At 37.8% G+C, this 20,505-nt stretch overlaps 1 protein-coding gene across 3 annotated transcripts in view; it reads left to right on the forward strand.

Annotated features, from left to right (window-relative positions):
* The window catches only part of LOC141399178 (carboxypeptidase D), a 158,500-nt gene extending 143,288 nt beyond the window's left edge, over window positions 1-15,212 (forward strand). Inside the window, exons 6-10 of one of the 3 annotated variants that reach the window (XM_073977365.1) lie at window positions 4,221-4,250; window positions 4,384-4,679; window positions 4,746-4,922; window positions 4,982-5,074; window positions 13,446-13,670. In XM_073977365.1, the coding sequence (XP_073833466.1) occupies window positions 4,221-4,250; window positions 4,384-4,679; window positions 4,746-4,922; window positions 4,982-5,074; window positions 13,446-13,559 (710 nt within the window). In that variant the 3' untranslated portion in view covers window positions 13,560-13,670. Of the gene's footprint in view, window positions 1-4,220; window positions 4,251-4,383; window positions 4,680-4,745; window positions 4,923-4,981; window positions 5,075-13,445; window positions 13,671-14,922 lie in introns of those variants that run through there. The other 2 variants (XM_073977362.1, XM_073977364.1) reach the window with 2 other exon arrangements.
* Window positions 15,213-20,505: the final 5,293 nt, after the last annotated feature.

The raw sequence follows: 20,505 nt of genomic DNA on the forward strand, positions 1-20,505 counted from the left end.
GTTATTGGACGATAATAGTTACGTTTGTGTGCAGGTTTAGGCAGCGGAATTTTTACTCCGATTTTCTACATATCGGGGACCTCAAAATTGCTAAGTCATGGTCTAGTGCTGGTAGTGTTCTACGATTTGTCAGGGGAAGCTCCTGCTGTACGGGGTGGGTAGCTATGGGTAGCTTGATACAATTTCGCAGGCGTCGATGTTGGTAGATTAGGACGGACAAATTATTTTCCATTTGCCATTCTGCTAAACAGCCTTGTCAGTCTTATTGATGCTAACAAATATTTTGTCTTTAGAGGGGATTAGTGCTAGATTGACATGGCAAGCCAGTGTAGCGTCAGGTGCGAGATACCATTATAATGGGTAAGATGACCTACTATGATATGCTATTTCCCCTGGTGTAGCAGCAAAGCTCTGGTTGCCAGTTGTCATGATGCTCATTTATGTCGCACAGTGGTTCAGAAATAGATTTTTCTGGCCAAGACCCCAATTTTTGTTGTCATCGATTGTTAATTTCTATATGGGATCCGATAGTAAACATATTGCAACTAAGGAAAGAAACAAATTAGATCAAAATATTGGAAGGTGTGGCGTGCTTCTAACGAAGAAAAATATTTCCCAATTTTGGAAAATACGTAATTTTTAGGTAGGATTGCTGCCTTTAAGAGTCGTTTTAATAAATTCCGTAGCGTTTACTTGAAGTGAGTTATTTTATTGTTCCTCAGGTACTAAATTTTAGTGAAATTCCAAGTTTAGTGGACTAGAACTTCTTCTTTATCTTTGACCTTGAATTCCTCCGCTATACCTTTTGTTGTGTCGGAAAGCTGAAAGTGTTATCTGTGGAACAAAAAAAGAATTATGAAAATAAATCTATCCGTTCAAAAGTTACAGAGTTTTGACCAGGAAAAAACGGTTCTGAACCACTGTGCGTCGCCCAGATGGATGTGTGGTCGTCCTTTACTACTTTCGCTTGCCCTCGCGAGTTCTTAAGTACTCTTGCCCCTGAGTGTCTATTGACACCTTGATGGCAAGGCCCCCAGTCTCCCGATTGTGACTAACCAGTTTAAATTTGCTGGTCTGGAAATTGGGGTTTTGCCTACTGAGAATAGTCAGTATGCGTGCAGGATCCGCAGATGGATGTGTGGTCGTCCTTCACTACTTTTGCTTGCCCTCGCGAGTTCTTAAGTACTCTTGCCCCTGAGTGTCTATTGACACCTTGATGGCAAGGCCCCCAGTCTCCCGATTGTGACTAACCAGTTTAAATTTGCTGGTCTGGAAATTGGGGTTTTGCCCACTGAGTATAGTCAGTATGCGTGCAGGATCCGCAGGTGGAGGTGGCACCCACACTGACAACACTCTTCTGAAAGGGATCTCTGACACCAACGACTGCCAGTTGACAACCCTCCCAGAGTTCGCCAAGGCCCTATATCGTGCAAGTGAGGAAATCCAGAGATTCCCCATTTTCCACAACAGATGACCCTGAAGCCTCTGTAGGGAGCGGCACTGCCAAATTGAGTGTGCTTTGGAGGTTCCTCTTCGCCTGAGAACACGATGTCACGCAGACGAGTCTCGATAAGCAGCCATCGATCCTCAGTGATTATCCAGTCAGGGTCAGATCTATCGATGAACGCTGCTCGAAGCTTATCTGACACCATCGGTCTCCTTGTTCTTTTTCCCACGCTCTTACCCTTGAGATGAGAACCGGAATATTCCTTTTGGCTCAAGTTAGCTTGAGAGGCTGAACTGGCTGCGACATCTTTCCTGCTCCTGATCTTGAGGTAACCGCAAGGAGAGGTAGAGAGTTTGGATTGCTGACTTGGTTTGGGTATCAAGTCCTAGGGAGTTGCTCCTCCATTGTTCTACCTCTTTTCATCGCATTTTTTGATGAAGATGGATTGGTTTTGGTAGGAGCTCCCCCAGGTGTGTCGGACTTCCCAGTATCTGTACTCCCACATTTGGGTCTCTTATGATTTGCCCCTTTCGACTTGACTGCCTTCGTCTTTGAGGTTTGTACTGGGCGGGAATTATTTTTGAAGAAGGTGTTGTGGTCGAAAGACGTCTGTCATTTATTGGTCTTTGGGTCATGTCAAGATCGCTCCTGGTTTGGCCTGTTCGGTTGCCGTTATGAACGACAGGTTGCTGATTTCGGGATTTTTCTTGGGTAAGTAAAGGCATCGACACATAAGCGGCTGGCTTTCTGGCTGAAGTAATTTCTGGGAAAGGAATAAAAAAATTTCAGAACCACATTTGAATTAGGTCGAACTTGGTCTTTAGTATTTTATCAGATATGACTTCAGCAAGAATGCCATGCTTCTTATGTGTCGATGCCTTAAGAGTGAGTTCTTTCGATCTTCACTACGTTGAGATTAGTCTTTATTAGCTTGCATTTTCTCAACGTGATAGTTGATAGTTATCTACCTATGTACTTCTTGAGAAAGTGCATTGCTCTTTGGTACGCCTTACTCTTTTGGGCCGCTCGACTTGCGGAGCTGGCTGAGGTCGTGGGAACTTTGTCGGCCAAATTTGTTGTCGTAGTTCCTTCCTCAACAGCATCCTGTCTTTGTAGGCCAGTACCATCGGCTGCGACCGATGGTTGGGTTGCGTCAGTTGGTCCCGAGTTCAAAGAGTTCGTTGCTTCCACTGAGGCCGTGGCCGAATTATCGTTGCCTGCAGCCGCTGGAATGACTGTGGGGTCCATTTACTCATCATATGAGCCGTCCTCGGCCCCAGTAGGAGAGCTACCCTGGCTGAGGCACATGATTAACGTCTGCTCCAATATAGCTAGAAGCTCCCGACTTTTCTCAGCCAAACTGACCGTGACTGCTCCTAAACAGGGTACTTTATGTCCCCTCCCGACTCTACCGTCTCGTGAACCTTTGGCTGGGTTACACCAGACCTGGTGCAAAAAGAATCATTAAACTTGGGCGTTGCTGCGTTGCCATCAGTTGGATTTGGGTTTGTTGTGTTTTTCGAGTTTAACTTGCTGTTATCCATGCGTCATAGATTTAGTAGGGGAGATGAGGTCCGCCATGGAATAGGCCATCAGTACCATGGCAAGGATTTGCTCCGTTCTAATACAGTTGTTACCCTAACTGCAAAACTTGGAACACAGATGGGCACGAATTCGCCTGATGACATCTATAATGCGTAGGAGAGCGCTACGTGGATAGCCTTTGGTCGGTCACAGTTCCCCCCTCACCACTTCTAGAATGTTGATTGTGGGAACTGTTAAGGTCCCGCATCGCGCCGAAATTGTTATCCCTGTAGGCGAAAATATAAGTTAAGTATTTTTTTATCTCAACCACAGGGGGTGGCCACTTTGCTAGGGAGTCAGGGATTATGAAATCTATCCCTCCACCTGTCTAAGGTGGTAGCATAATGATGATTTTTGCCAGGCAATTTCTATATGAGGCATCCCTTTCCTGTCCATGATGTCCATTACAACTCAATTGAATAATTTCTATGACACAATTAATGCTTCTGGTTGATATAGTTGCGGCTTTTAGTTGTGCGATGGAGTTGTTTTGAGTTTGTGGGCGGCGTGTATGACAATATTGTTTGAGACCTACGGCAGCAGGGTCCGTTTCCCTAAGTACAAATCATTTGACTGATGGTGCAGTTTTGGTCCTTTCATTGCGACTCAAAAAGTGTTCTTGTGCTTCCATATCGCATTCGAGACCATTGGATTTGAATTGAATGGAATATACATTATCAGGGGTTGTCATAACAACATAAGGACGTGATACTGTACCTTCGGAGGGGTATCATACTTGTCTGTTATGGCCTACAATGTTTCTTTCCTCAATTTCCCATAAAATGAGCTAAGTATATATTCCCAATACCTCAGATTTTTCCCGTTACTTTTAGACTTTGAATATCTTGATTTTTTGATATCTTTTTTATGTGTTCATCCCATCGAAGTCTTAGCCTTCTCACACTTCGTATATTTCTTAGCGATAAATCTATGCCAAGTGTAATTCCCCACGAGAAATCGAATTTGTATTGTTCCCATAATAGCAAGCATTTCACTTAAATTCAGTTCTTTCAAATCACATCTGCATCACTCGAACATTCTATCGATCGATCCATGCATCTACCCATTGATTCCCACGCATTCATCAATTGGCTTTTGAAATCATTGGCATTGTTTTGTAGTTGAATCAGTTATATATAAAGTGATATTCCAATTATTTTCATTTAAAAACCAATATGGCGACTAAAAGGAATCTGTAGATCATCGGCCTTATGCGCGAGTGAGTAGAACCCAGTCCCAATGTAGAATTTCAAACAAAAAAATATATTTTTAAAATTGCTATTTCTCTCTTGAAACTAACCCCATTTTTCTCTTAATTTCCCTCTTGCGAACAACATGTCCTTTGGGCGCAGTGTTTCAAACATATTCAGCGGCTCCCTCCTTGACGCCCGACGATGATGTCTTTAAGCATCTGTCATTGGTGTATGCCAAAAATCATGCCAAAATGTCGCGTGGCGTTGCCTGTAAATCTGCCACACCAGCATTTGAAAATGGCATAACAAATGGTGCCGCATGGTATCCACTGACCGGTGGGATGCAGGATTATCAGTACGTGTGGTATGGTTGCATGGAAGTGACATTGGAAATATCCTGCTGTAAATATCCACCAGCCTATGAATTGAGAAAATATTGGGAAGATAATCAATTGGTAAGTGGGAAGACTTGATTCATTTATCTGTTATTAATAATTGTATACTTCTCTTTTGTCCCCTAGTCCATGATCAAATTCCTTGCTGAGGCCCATCGTGGTGTCCAAGGTTTTGTCTTTGACAACAACAATAATCCCATTGAGCGGGCTTCATTGAAAATCAAGGGTCGTGATGTTGGTTTCCAAACAACCAAACATGGTGAGTTCTGGAGAATATTACTGCCCGGTTATTATAAGTTGGAGGTAAGTTGTTATCGGTCAATTCGAAAAATTCTGGATTTATTAATTTGTTTCCTTTAAAGGTCTTCGCCGAGGGTTATTCCCCACGGGAAATTGAATTTGTTGTTGTGGAACAGCATCCAACATTGTTAAATGTCACTCTACAGCCATCTAAGGTATGATTACGTCCAATTTGATCTTAATTTACAAAATTTCAGTTTCATGGAAGTACATTCGATCAGAAAAATATTGGAAGTGAGGAAAATAATGAGCTTAAAATAGCAGGCACACGTTACTAAAATTAAAGCTCAACACAAAAAGTAGGCATTATGTTATTAGCAAGGTGATGCGATGGACTCTTCGTCGCATCACAAGTGCACCAAAGAAACTACGAATTGGGAAAACTAAAACGCTTAAACAAAGACACACATTGCCCTCGTGCATTGAATAAAAATCTACCTGACTCCATTTACAGAAAAACAGTTATACAAAAATATACATGCTCCCGGCCTTAAAAGATACTTACCTTTTAACAATTTTGTATGTATGTTATATTTTTACAAACTAGTCGTACATATCTAACCACAAACATCGCCGAAAGGATCACGGGGACTTCCCTCGTAATAGCTTAAATATGAAACCTACATTGTATTGCCGAATTCGAATGACATGTCTTAAAACACCATTTGTAAATAGTTCTACATGGTTGAAATACCCAAAAAATATTTTTGGGAAGGATTGAAGGATTTTTTGGGAAACGATCGCACGGTGTTGGGTTCTTTGACAACACATTGGCCCGGAAGCTCACTACATTAACGTTCCGGCCAGCGTCTGCCACCTCAGTACACATATGTTTGTATTAGCATCGTTGTTTTGGTTGAGAGCAGTTTATCCCTGAATATCTGCTCCGGATTCTTTTTATCAGTGCCAGGAGCAGTTTCGATGTGCTAGGTTTGTCGGTTGTTCGGTTGTTCTAGTCTCGTCCATGTGAGTGACTACGACAAGGACTTTGTTGCGGCATGCTCCCAGTAAGTCGTCGCTGTCATTAGAATACGAGACAGTCCCCCAAAAGCAATCACACACGCAGCACTTAACACCAGCCGTTGCACTTTCAATCCCTGGAAATTCATCATGTTTGCATATTTAAATGGTCAACGAAATAATTGGACCCAACCAATGCGGCTTTAGACCTGGTCCACCATTGACCAGATATTTACCCTGCGGCAGATCCTGGAGAAGACCCATGAGATGCAGATCGACACCTACCACTTTTTTGTCGATTATAAAGCAGCCTTCGACAGCCCACTACGTTCAAAGGTATTCCAAGCCATGTCTGAATTTGGTATCCCCGCAAAGCTCATTCGGCTTTGTAAAATTACTCTAACTGACACAAGGTCTTCAGTTTAAATAGGAAAGAACCTCTCCGAATTTTGTACCAAAAGAGGTTTCGGACAAGGAGACAGCCTTTCGTGTGATCTTTTCAACATCCTGCTGGAAAATGTTATACGAGAGGCAAACGTCAAAAGAAGTGGCACAATCTACACCAATAGCCACATGTTATTTGCTTATGCTGATGATATAGACATCATGGGAGGATCAGTAAAGGAAGTAACCAAGACCTTTATGAAGGTCGAAGGAGAATCTGCTAAAGTGGGTCTGGCGGTAAACGGCGAGAAGTCCAAGTTGATGGTGTCGACGCGCAATGCGTCCACTGAGATCGGACCAACTGTTGAAGTTGGTTCCTATAATTTTGAGGTAGTAAAAGACTTCGTATACCTCTGCACCGCCGTAAACACAACAAACGACATCAGTTGTGAAATAAAAAGGAGAATTGTATTGGCCAACAGATGCTACTTTGGTTTAAGTAAGCACTTCAAAAACAAAGCCACAACTCGTCAAACAAAAATAACGCTTTACAAAACACTGATACTACCCGTGCTGATGTATGGTTCCGAAGCCTGGGTACTTGCGCAAGCAGACAAGGCAGTGCTTGGTGTGTTTGAGAGAAAAAATCTTCGAAAGATCTATGGACCAATCTGCGTTAACGGTGAATATCGACGCCGCATGAACCACGAGCTGTATCAGCTATACAACGACATCAGTATAAAACGTTTCGAAATGCAGCGATTGCGTTGTCTAGGCCACATCATAGGAAAGAGCGACGATGAACCCGCTAAAAAGGCGTATAAATTCGGCCACATGGCGGTGCACGCTGAATTGACAGGCCAAAGAATAGATGGCGCAAACAAGTGGGTGAAGAGATAAGAAGGCGCGGTATTCCAGAAAGTGACGCACTAAATTGAGAGAATTGGAGATATTTCCTTTGTTCGGTCTATGTAACAAATGTTCTGTAATGGGCCAACTAAGTAAGTAAGAAAATGCAATGAAATCCGAGGTAAGATCGAGGAAATATTGGACTTTATCATGCTTGCGGCGGTGAAGGAAACCAAACTCAACAACAACTGCAGCTTACAACGTTGTTGTGGGTACAAGCTACCGAGGTTGGATCGCTCAAAAGTTGGAGGTGGGAGTTTAAGTTTTCTTGTACACCAGTATATTCAATACAGACGTATCACTATTGTGGCTGCCTCTAAACACCAGTCAATGGAGTGTATGCGGGTATCAGTCAGGTGTGGAAATCGCAAGATAGAATTAATCGCCGATTTTTAGCTATACTCCAGGTTAAATATCTATACTCCCGAAATGCAAAAATCGGTTTTTCGATTATACGGTTTTCGTGAAAAACTTAAAACTCGATTTTAAGCGGGATACACACGGTCAGATCTGACTGTCAGTTTTGCTCAAATCATTGGTTGCTTGCCAGTGTGGCCGTTAATTTTTGTCAGTCATCAGGCAACCACAAAATATGTTGATGTTGCTGGACAGTTTGACAATTATCGATATTTCCGATAAATCGTCAGTCAAAACTGATCGTATATACCTCGCATTAGTTAGTGGACTATTTTAGAGTATACGAAAAAGTCGACTTTCGATTAGATCAGACCATCTTCCTATAATAATGTCCATCCGCAGGTAGGGTATTAGTATTAGTATTAGTATTAGTATTAGTATTAGTATTAGTATTAGTATTAGTATTAGTATTAGTATTAGTATTAGTATTAGTATTAGTATTAGTATTAGTATTAGTATTAGTATTAGTATTAGTATTAGTATTAGTATTAGTATTAGTATTAGTATTAGTATTAGTATTAGTATTAGTATTAGTATTAGTATTAGTATTAGTATTAGTATTAGTATTAGTATTAGTATTAGTATTAGTATTAGTATTAGTATTAGTATTAGTATTAGTATTAGTATTAGTATTAGTATTAGTATTAGTATTAGTATTAGTATTAGTATTAGTATTAGTATTAGTATTAGTATTAGTATTAGTATTAGTATTAGTATTAGTATTAGTATTAGTATTAGTATTAGTATTAGTATTAGTATTAGTATTAGTATTAGTATTAGTATTAGTATTAGTATTAGTATTAGTATTAGTATTAGTATTAGTATTAGTATTAGTATTAGTATTAGTATTAGTATTAGTATTAGTATTAGTATTAGTATTAGTATTAGTATTAGTATTAGTATTAGTATTAGTATTAGTATTAGTATTAGTATTAGTATTAGTATTAGTATTAGTATTAGTATTAGTATTAGTATTAGTATTAGTATTAGTATTAGTATTAGTATTAGTATTAGTATTAGTATTAGTATTAGTATTAGTATTAGTATTAGTATTAGTATTAGTATTAGTATTAGTATTAGTATTAGTATTAGTATTAGTATTAGTATTAGTATTAGTATTAGTATTAGTATTAGTATTAGTATTAGTATTAGTATTAGTATTAGTATTAGTATTAGTATTAGTATTAGTATTAGTATTAGTATTAGTATTAGTATTAGTATTAGTATTAGTATTAGTATTAGTATTAGTATTAGTATTAGTATTAGTATTAGTATTAGTATTAGTATTAGTATTAGTATTAGTATTAGTATTAGTATTAGTATTAGTATTAGTATTAGTATTAGTATTAGTATTAGTATTAGTATTAGTATTAGTATTAGTATTAGTATTAGTATTAGTATTAGTATTAGTATTAGTATTAGTATTAGTATTAGTATTAGTATTAGTATTAGTATTAGTATTAGTATTAGTATTAGTATTAGTATTAGTATTAGTATTAGTATTAGTATTAGTATTAGTATTAGTATTAGTATTAGTATTAGTATTAGTATTAGTATTAGTATTAGTATTAGTATTAGTATTAGTATTAGTATTAGTATTAGTATTAGTATTAGTATTAGTATTAGTATTAGTATTAGTATTAGTATTAGTATTAGTATTAGTATTAGTATTAGTATTAGTATTAGTATTAGTATTAGTATTAGTATTAGTATTAGTATTAGTATTAGTATTAGTATTAGTATTAGTATTAGTATTAGTATTAGTATTAGTATTAGTATTAGTATTAGTATTAGTATTAGTATTAGTATTAGTATTAGTATTAGTATTAGTATTAGTATTAGTATTAGTATTAGTATTAGTATTAGTATTAGTATTAGTATTAGTATTAGTATTAGTATTAGGGTCAGCCCAGACATAGTCCTCCAAAGACGTAACAAGAACTTCCGTTCTTTGACGCGCCAAGATATCAACGAGGCTTCTTTTGAACTATCACATACGAATTATTGTCCTTACACTGGGTTTATGCATGACAGGACAGTGGAATGCAGGTATTTGTTGTCAATAAACCAAAACTTGCCTGTGTGACGCAGGCGTCCCGACAACTGCAAAAGCAGTTGTAAAATTATAAATGAAAATCACCGATTTATTTTTATTATTATTATTATTATTATTATGTGTGTTCGTTTACTGAAAATTTGTACGAATTGTTACTGGAAGTTGTTCGTTTACTCTACAGTACAATGCAAAAGACCTTAGTCGTTTACAAGAAGTTACTGGACTTGTACAAATTTGTACAAATTGTTGAGTAAACGAACACACCTATTATTATCTTGCACATTTTTAAAATGTCAAAGATTTGTTAACCCTGTTGTCTGTTATAAAATTACCCTGTAGGAAATGTCAATAGTGAATCTATACTGACTTACTACTGACATTGTCAACAGTACTACTGACAAACTGTAGACAACTAATGTAATTTCCTATAGACATTTTGTATGAACGTGTCATTCGAAAGTCAGTACTGACAATGGAACTAGTAAGTCAATAGTAAGTCAGTAGTTCCTGAGGAACCATGTGTTGACATTGGAGGTAGTGAGTCAGTATAGACATTGGAGGTAGTAAGTCAGTATAGACATTGGAGGTAGTTAGTCAATAGTACCAGATTTTCAATACTAATTTTTTTAGCTTATTTGGAACTTTTCATAGATAAAACAGCTATATAGTACGTTTAATAAGAAGATGAAGCTACACATTTGTTTAAATACTGTATTTCATTAAAGAATAAAACAAATAATTTTGAAAATGCTAAAAATGTACAAATTGCGTATTACAGTATTTTTATATTTTTAAATGGCTAAGTCAAAGATTCCACATAAGTAAAAATTAGTAAATAAAGACAATGTTTTCAAGGCAGCTTAAACATTTTAACATATAAATAATAAAAAACGTTTTCGTTTTATTTTCTTGGCCAAGTCGCACCAATGACTTGTCTGCTTAAAATAGTCTTCTTCTGTTTTATCAGGCGATTCGCTGAATGTTGATATAACATCTAGGAATTGAAAAGAATAAACATATATAAATAAACATAAATAAGAAATATGTCCTTAAATTTGCTTGCCTATTACAGCTGTATAACATTAGAAAAATCTCACAATCGATTTTCTGCCAAATAATTCTTCAACATTGTAATTCATTATTATGTTTAGTTGCATTCAGCGAGACGGGGCAATATATACATCAGGCTCCACAATCTTTTCTAAAGGTTCCACATAATGTCTAATTGTCGAAATTTCACCACAAATGTTGTTAGTCGCCTCAGAATTCGTACTTTGCTATAGAATTGTTTATTTTTCACAAGTCTTTTATATTTTCTTTTGCTCATACTTGTTATTGAAAATATATGCTTTAAGTTTTCACGATATTTTATTGATTTTTACAAAAACACTTTTTTCACCAACCGCAAAACTGATTTTACGCCAAACAATTAAGAAAATTAAAAAAAGATGCTTCGTTGGGCTATCATCTGTCAATATACACAATGCTTCTTCTTATTATGGTAAAGGTATCAATAGTTGACAACCTGGTGACAAAGTGTTGACTTTGTCACCATATTAGTAGACAAAGTGGCGACATGTCAACACATGACCCCACACTTCCTACAGGGTATGGACAGCTGGGAAACAAACGACAAATGTATGTAGGTGTTAGTAAATCAGAGTTGTATTTGGGGATAAATTGACTTGTTATTTAGAAAGACCGATGATAATGTTGTCGCCTTACACCTCGGTTTTAAGTGTTTTCTCCTCGGTAGGAGATCACTGAATATCCTTTATTTAGCCACATGTTTCACTATTCAGAAAGTAATGGCCTCGACACATAAGCATGGCATTCTTGGTTATGTAATATCTGATGAAAGACTAAAGACCAAGTTCGACCTAATAAAAAGATTTCAGAATCACATTTGAATTAGGTCGAACTTTAGTCATATACCATATATGACTTAAGCAAGAATGCCATACTTCTTATGTGTCGAGCCCTTAATATTTGATTGAAGAAACTATGGCTTTAAGTCCCTTGCATTGCATCAAGATCGTTATTCTCTCCCTCCTTAACTTAGGAGAAAGTTCTATGAGAGAGAAGCCACTCCTACAACCGATATGCCTGATGAGCTGCATAACTAAGTCCATAGTTACATTCGGCAATTTTCCTTGCGGCAATTGTCAGTTTGTCGATGAGAGAGGATGTTGAGAGGCAAATAGTTACCATACGCCTCACTTCTCTCACCATCAATCTGACAATTGCCGAAAGGAAAATTGCTTACTAGACGTTTACACCAGACAGTTTGTCTTCAAATACAACTCTGATTTACTAACACATACATACATTTGTTGTTTGTCTCCCAGCTGTCCATCATTTTTCCATAGACAGTCGGGTTAACAAATTTTTGACATATGTGTGAGATAATACCTGGTTATTTTTACGTGATAATTAGTAATAATTATTACTAATGTTGCAGATTTTGACAGTTGTACAAAGGAAAAGTTGCTGAAGTTTTTACTTACTAAATGTTGCTGCAACAATTTTGCAGCAACATTTAGTAAGTAAAAAGACACACCTAATAATTGAAATGTGTTGAAAACTAAATAACATGAACAAAAACAAAATATGTAAACAGAAAACAAAAAGAAACCGATGATTTCGTTCATAATTTTGCAACTGTTTTTGCAGTTGTCGGGACGCCTACGTCACACAGGCAAGTTGTGGGATTTTGACAATCAATACATGAAGTCAACTGTCCTGTCATGTGTAAACGCAGCGTTAATGTAAATATGGACTAAAGGCCTAGGTACATAAGCTGCCTCGCCTGCTTACCTTGCTTACTTCTGATAAAAAAAAATAAAAAAGAAAAGGGAAGCCCAGTTCAAAATTTGCTCGGCCTTCTTTATTCTTTTATTTTTATTATGTCAGAAATGAAGCAGGAAAGCAAGGCAATCAGGCAAGGCAGCTTATATACGCAAGCCTTAACAGCGAAACCGGTCACATAAGCTGTGTTCCTTTACTTACCTGAGGTTACCATTTTTACCATTTGTTACAATTTTTAACCTGCAAAGCGTTCCTTATCCCCAAAAAGTGGTAAAACTGGCAGCAATTTTTAAGAGAGTGAGAGAGGAGAGAGCGCACAAATGTCTTTCTTTTCTACCACAGGCTACCAGACAAATTTCTGTAGGTAAAAAATGGCAGAACTGATTTTTCGATTATTTCACAATAAAAAAAATGAACGAAAAACAGAAGAAAAGGGGAACGCTGACAAAACAAAATTAAAAACTGTGAAATAAAATAAGAAAATTGAATTTGTATGTTTCTTTTTGACATTGCTACCAGATCTACCATTTTTTTGTTCCTTTACTTTTCTGATAAAAATGTTCATGAGAGAGCAATTTTTTTAATTTAGAGGTTGTGTGGCTACAAATATTCGGCTTTCCGTTTTCACTTGCAAAATAATCTTCGATCTAAGCTCAACTCCAACGAGAACATTAATAAAAATTAACATTAAAATGCACTTCGCCCTAACATTTATGCCCGCCATTTTGAATTTTCACTTCTACTGATCGAATGTACTTTCCAAATTCGATTTTTCGAATACAGAGTTTATTTCTCCTTTAATAATTTTATTCGAAAACTTTTCTCAATAAAATTTTATATGAAGACAGCATGCTTGCACTTGAAAAATTAGTAGAATTTTTTATAAAAAACTATATTTCTTTATTTTTTTAATTTTCCTGTACATTTTTTTATTACTTTTTTCCATTTTTTTCTTTAAAAATTCCAAAAAACAAAATCGAAATGTATCTCAGCAGTTTACCATGCCCACAATAATTGCCACCACCACAACAACAACAAAAACCAGAACACAAATCAGGAATAATCGCAAAAATGTGAATGATAAAATCCGCTTCCCTTCCGATTAGTTGTTGTAAATGAAAGAAATCATACTAAAAAGAAATACAACAAAAATTTCATTACAATGGCTTTTAACAAAAATAAATAAAACAACAAACAATAAAATACCTTCAATACCTTTGTAGATCCATATGCTTTATGTTGATTTTTTCAAAATTTCTTATACCGATTAAATAATTGATTTTAGTTACAAATTGTCTCATTTACACAAGACGGGTTTTAACAAAAGCATCATTTAAATTGTTAATTCCATTGAATATCTGACAAATAAATGGCAAACACTTGTTCAAGTGCCGGTGTAAATGGTGTTTAAAGACGGTGATAAATAACAAGAATAATGCTAGGCTTACATTTACGAAATCCAGTCGATTTCAACTGTCAATTCCATTGCTTAAACGTCAAATGAAATCCAAATTGATTTCAGATGAGATTTCATTTGCCGTATACACAAAGGAACTGATGAGATGAGATTTCATTTGCCGTCTACGCAAAGGAATTGACAGTTGAAACCCACTCGATTTCGTTAATATAAATGTACTACATATATCACTCTGGCAATTACAGTACGTTTAAATTATTTTTTTAACTATTTTTATATTTATTTTCCTATGCCATTCTTAAACCTCATTTACACTGACACCTAAAACAGGTGTTTTCTGCAAATACTTCATTCATTTGATAGTTATACAATTAAATTGACATTTTAAATGAAGCCTTTTATTAAAATATCTTGATGTAAATGGAGCTTATAACCTCCTTTGACTGGAAATCAAAATTTGCATTACACAGCTTATAATTTTCCAAAAAAAATCCCAACATTTGCTTAGCCACAACCAAAGCCTGCTGCCTGGTAAAATTGGTTAACTAACAACACTAAAAATTTCTTATCTATTCCTATTTCCCCCTCAAAAAATAAAAAAAAAATAATTCCAACACAACCACAAAAAAATGAGTTTACTTATTAGTAAGTACAGACATATATATGTATTCAATAGCTTTATAATAATCAATTATAGCTTCATTGTTTAGTTTTGTAGCTGTAAAAGCATTTACATTAATAATTTTCCCACATTCCCTCATTCACATTTTGTCGTTTTCTCAAGCACCACACGTTTTTTTCTTTGAGTGTTGTGTGTGCCCGTTGCTTTCCATTGATTGTCTAATTACAAAAATCATGGCATACTTTTAGGCTGTAACTTTCTTTCTTTAACTCACATTGCATTTGATTTAAAGCACCAACCAAAACAAAACGTGACAGGGTGTATCATATAAATGTTGTCTGTGTGTGTGTATTTGTGACTTTTAAGTGTTAAGCAACCCCCTAAAAATGCGTTTCATTAATGTTTGTTTTTTCTTTAACTTCTTTTTCAGCGCATCGAGGGTTCCTTGTCACCCATATCACCCTTATATCGTCCATTACCTGGACCACCACCCCATCTCTATAGGCCACCTACACCCGGTTATGGCGGTGGTGAATCAAGCATCTTCTCCTCCATTACCAGTGGTCTCAATAATCTCTATTCGAATCTGTTTGGCTGATCGTTTCTCTTTGTGATCGAAATATTTCTCGATTATCGTACCATTTATTTATTTATAACATTTTTCATTATTCTATCCATAATTCATATAGCAAGTCGTGAAGATTTCGATCCCCTACCCCAAGAGGGGGAGGAATAGAAAACTAAAATTAGAATTAAAGCCAACCACAACAACAATCAACATGTCCAAATCAAATTAGAGAAATGAAAAATTCTCTTCTTAATTGCAAAGCAATCAGACACACAGAGATACTGAAAAATCTAAACTTTATTTTTGTATGTAGAATATGTACTGCCTTATAGTTCAATTAGAAAAGGAAAAAAATGGGGGAATATAACACTGGGTAACATGGTGAAACATTGTGAAAAGGAGCCTCAGTATATTTCACACATTTATTTAATTTAATTTTGATACTTTTGGAAAATTACACATGATCAGCTTCTCACTACATCTCCTTTAAGGTTTAAGATAAATATATCATTCCAAAAAGACTTATTACAGTATTTCGTGCTCCTATAAACCAGGTTGTTTTATTAAAGGACCTGTGTAGTTCAAATTGTTTTCTATTCGATTCGAACTATCATTTTGAAAGTATGTAGGGCACGTCAAATTCACTGCCACATTTCTTCACAGCTTCGACGACTTCTATTTTTAACCAAATTTATGATGCTCTTTGACAAAATGGTAGAGGATCAGCCTTGAGAGCTTCTTTCAGTGCTGCCAAATGTCGGTACAGGCGTAGTCAAAATAAAACTAAGGATCCAGATGAATCAAGTAGTCAAATCAACCCTATAAACTGACAATCGTGCGGACAAAAATTTCAGAAGACGCGAAGTTGAGTTTCCCAAGCCATCTTCATAAAATACCACGAGCATTGGTAAAAGATGAGTTATTCTTAGCCAACATCCAGGGAAACCGTATCGCTCCATGTACTAGGTAGCTTCCAAAAAAGTATGACGCCAAAGGTTACTACCGAAGGAAGCAGTATGTGCGGCGGATCACTCCTATCCGCAATCGACGAATATGAGTTTTCTACTCCACCTTCTTTAACACCCACGGCAGTGGGGGCATGTGTTTTCGTCTGTCATCCCAGTCACGAGCGGATGCTACCCTGTGACCAGGTCGGCGCTCCTGTACCTGCCTCCTAATAAACAGGATCAATATATCCCTATACCATAAGCCAAAACTCCTTATTTACCTCGCTGATACCAAGAAATATCTGTGAAGGACCTTTTACCAAGGTGAGCCGTGACACATATTTCGGGAAGTATTGGCTTCCTCTTACTTACTTAGCTGGCCCATTACAGAACATTTGTTCCATAGGCCGAACTTAGAAAAGATCTCCATTTCTCTCTATTTGTTGCTTCGCACTCTGGAATACCGCGCCTTTTCATCTCTTCATTCACTTGTTTGCGCCATCTATTCCTTGACCTGCCAATTCCGCGTGGACCGCCAAGCGGTCCGAATTTATACGCCTTTTTAACGGGTTCATATTCGCCCATTCTTATGATATGGCCTAGCCAACGCAATCGCTGCTCCATTAACTTGGCCTTCTCACCGTTTACCGCCAGACCCACTTTAGCAGATTCTCCTTCGACCTTCATAAAACTATCAGTTACTCCTTTTACCGATCGTCCCATGATGTCTATATCATCAGCATAAGCAAGTAACATGTGGCTATTGGTGTAGATTGTGCCACTTCTTTTGACGTTTGCCTCTCGTATAACCTTATCCAGCAGGATGTTGAAAAGATCACACGAAAGGCTGTCTCCTTGTCTGAAACTTCTTTTGGTACCAAACTCTTCGGAGAGGTTCTTTCCTATTTTAACTGAGGACCTAGTGTCAGTTAAAGTAATTTTACAAATGACAGACATGGGTTGGAATACCTTTGAACGCAGCGGGCTGTCGAAGGCTGCTTTATAATCGACAAAAAGGTGGTACGTGTAGATCTGCATCTCTTGGGTCTTCTCCAGGATTTGCAGCAGGGTAGTATCTGGTCAATGGTGGACTTGCCAGGTCTAAAGCCGAATTGGTATGGTCCAATTATCTCGTTGACCATAGGCTTTAGTCGTTCGCACAATATCCCTGACACGATCTTGTAGGCAATAGGGAGTAGACTTATGTCCCATATAGTTAGAGCATACAGTCTTATCTCCTTTCTTATGGACGGGACACAGAACGCTCAGGTTCCAATCGTCGGGTACGCGTTCTTCCTGCCAGATGGAGCTAACTAGCTGATGCATACACCTTATCAGCGTCTCCGGTTTTAAACAGCTCAGCTGGTAAGCCATCGGCTCCTGCTGCTTTATTATTCTTCAGCCGGTTGATTGCTGTTTTACCTCATCTTGGCCGGGCGGTATACATTCTACACCATCTTCTGGGATTGGATCTGTGGTATCATCGTCTTCGCTACTATTGGATACCAGCAGATTGGAAAAATGTTCCTTCCATATCCTGAGCTCGCTATCTGTATCTGTTACCAGATTACCTTGCTGGTCTCTACAGGAGGATGTGCCTGTACCAAAGCCATCTTTTTGATTTTTTACTCTTTGGTAGCATTTTCGGACTTCATTCTGGCTCCTGTACATCTCGATTTTTTCACACTCCCGCTTTTCCATCTCTCTTTTTTTCCTGCGGAAAAGACGTTCCTCCTCTCTCCTTTTCTCCCGATACCTCTCTCGTGCGTTACACGTTGCTACTGATTGCATTTTTCTCTTCGGTAGCAGCACGACACTCCTTGGTGGAGGTCTCTGGTATCCAAGTACTGATTTTTGCATGGAGTGGGCACTGTTTTGCCATTGTCCTGATATGTTATCGTGACGATGAGTGCTTTGATTAAGCAATTGGGCCAGTTGAGTGGAATATGTTGTGATTGCAGCTTACCGATGTCCAACTTCCGTGTTGTGGCCGTTCGCACTTTGTTTGCTACGTTTAATCTGGTACGTACCTTTGCTGGAACAAGGTAGTGGTTCGATTCTATGTTTGCACCTCGGAACGATCGTACATCCAACACACTTGATGCATGTCTTCACAACGTGATCAATTTGATTTCTTGTTCTTTGATCTGGCGACCAGGTGCCCTTATGAATATCGAGATGCTTAAATCTGATACTGCTAACTACCATGTTTCTTGCAGCTGCAAAGTCTATCAGCCTCATAGCATTGTCAGATGTTTCACTGTGGAGACTGAATTTCCCCACTGTTGGGCCAAAGATATTCTCCTTTCCAATTTTGGCATTAAAATCGACTACTATAATTTTAATGTCATGGGCAGGGCAACGGTCATATAATTCTTCTAAGCGCTCGTAAAATATATCTTTGGTCTGTTCGTCCTTTTCTTCAGTGGGAGCATGAGCGCAAATAAATCTGCTGTTGAAGAATTTAGCTTTTAATCAAATTGCAGCGAGTCTTTCATTCACTGGGGTGAAGCTGGAGACCAGATGTTTTAAACTCCGACCAAATCCGCAACCAAACTCATGCTTTACGTCATGGCAGCTATAATACAGTGCGTCACCTTTAGGTGTTGTTGTGACGCCTTTCCCGTTCCATCGTATTTGCTGTATGGCAGTAATGTCGGCCTTGTACTTTTCAAGTACATCTGCCAATGCGTAAACTGCACCTTCTCTATAAAGAGTGCGAACATTCCAGGTGCAGATTCGCAGATCATGGTCCATAAATCGTTTGCGGGGGTCATCAACTTTTGATGGATTTGTTTTCCTTTTCTTTGGTTTTTCAAAGTAGGCTGTTGTTTCTAGGGGAGGGTTACTAACCCGACCCCCAAACCCAAGTTTTTAACGTGCTTATGGGTGAACGCGCGGCGCATGTTAGCTCACTACCTTTAACGGGTGTTAAAGCAGTTCCCCAGGTGACACCACAGGGAGGTCAGTGTCCACTTCAGATGAAAGAGGGACCAAGATAAATCCTGGGCTTTGCATTTTAAAGCCGGTCAGGACCGTTCCTTGGTATCTTCCATCCCCTTCGTTACCCGCTCTGAGACACAAGGAAAATCAGCTGTTTCATACATGCAGAAACTGTCGTCTGTCAGGGTAAAATTAAATACAGATCTTAATGCCAATTAAGGCTGTCGTCTGTCTAGGGTATTAGCTCTATGGAGTGATTATGAATGTCCGTACTTGTCCACCAGAAAAAAACCTCAAGAATTACCTTCAGTGAAAATTTCGAACCCATCCTCGAACAGTCCTTAAGCTATACTTGAACAAATTGTTTCAGCCTGTTTTGAGCAGATGCTGAAAGGCTTAAGGCCTGTGTACATAAGCTGCCTTGCCTGCTTACCTTGCTTACTTCTGATAAAAGAATAAAAAAGAAAAGGGCAACCCAGTTCGAAATTTCCTCGGCCTTCTTTATTCTTTTATTTGTATTATGTCAAAAATGAAGCAGGAAAGCAAGGCAATCAGGCAGAGCAGCTTATGTACGCAGGCCTTTAGTCCAGCTATATTTTTGGGAATGCTGTTGGGTGTTTGAATATTTATGATTACGTTGATAACGCAATAAAGGTCGTAGTCATTCTTTAAGGCCTGCGTACATAAGCTGCTCTGCCTGATTGCCTTGCTTTCCTGCTTCATTTCTGACATAATTCTTTTATCAGAAGCAAGCAAAGTAAGCAGGTAAGGCAGCTTATGTACTCACCCCTTTACTTAAAAAATGAAGGCCTTGGTATAAGCAGCCTCGTCGCCTGGCTTTATTGCCTTGCTCCCTTTCTGAAATAAAAGAATAAATTGAAATTGTCTTCGAGGTTTCTTATGTAGCTAGGCCTTTACTTCTCCTTCTTCTTATCTGCTCTTTAACGTTACGGACGCTCCTGAGTCCGCATCTTATCGTTCAACCGTTCATAAATTTCTCTAAAAAGAAATGTCCTTTAATCTGTTGCCAGATGTGTTTAATCTGTCCACGTTACCAGATTTTAATGTTCCTTCTTCAGTAGTTTTAAAACCGTTTAGCATTGTTCGCATTCCTTATCCTTTCCGCGTTTTTAACATCTCTTCATTCGTTATATATATTGTTCCTTATGCTCGTTCATTCCTTCCTCCGTCGTCAGAATTACTTTGTTCTTTGCTTGTTTTTCTTTTTTTCATTGACTCCGTCGTGATTGTTGGACTTTCTCCGCTGCTCCAGTTGTCATTGTGGGTCTTTCTTTACCTTTGACCTTATTGGGCTGCCGAAGGCGTCCTTATATTTTTTTCATGGATCTTCTGTAGAATTGGCGTAGTATGAAGATTTAGTCTATTGTAGATTTGCTAGGTCTAAAGCCGCATGGTTAAGCCTCTGTAGTTCTGATAATCAGTATGTCGCCATCGGTCTTGAACAGTTCGGCAGCAGGCCAGACTTCTGCTGCCTTAATGTTCTTTAACCGATTAATTACTGACATGGACTCACTTTGCCTAGGTGTTTGATTCG

This window comes from Musca autumnalis, unplaced genomic scaffold (genome assembly GCF_047663935.1).
Source record: "Musca autumnalis isolate F117 unplaced genomic scaffold, ASM4766393v1 scaffold_3, whole genome shotgun sequence".
In the NCBI taxonomy this organism is placed as follows: domain Eukaryota; kingdom Metazoa; phylum Arthropoda; class Insecta; order Diptera; family Muscidae; genus Musca; species Musca autumnalis.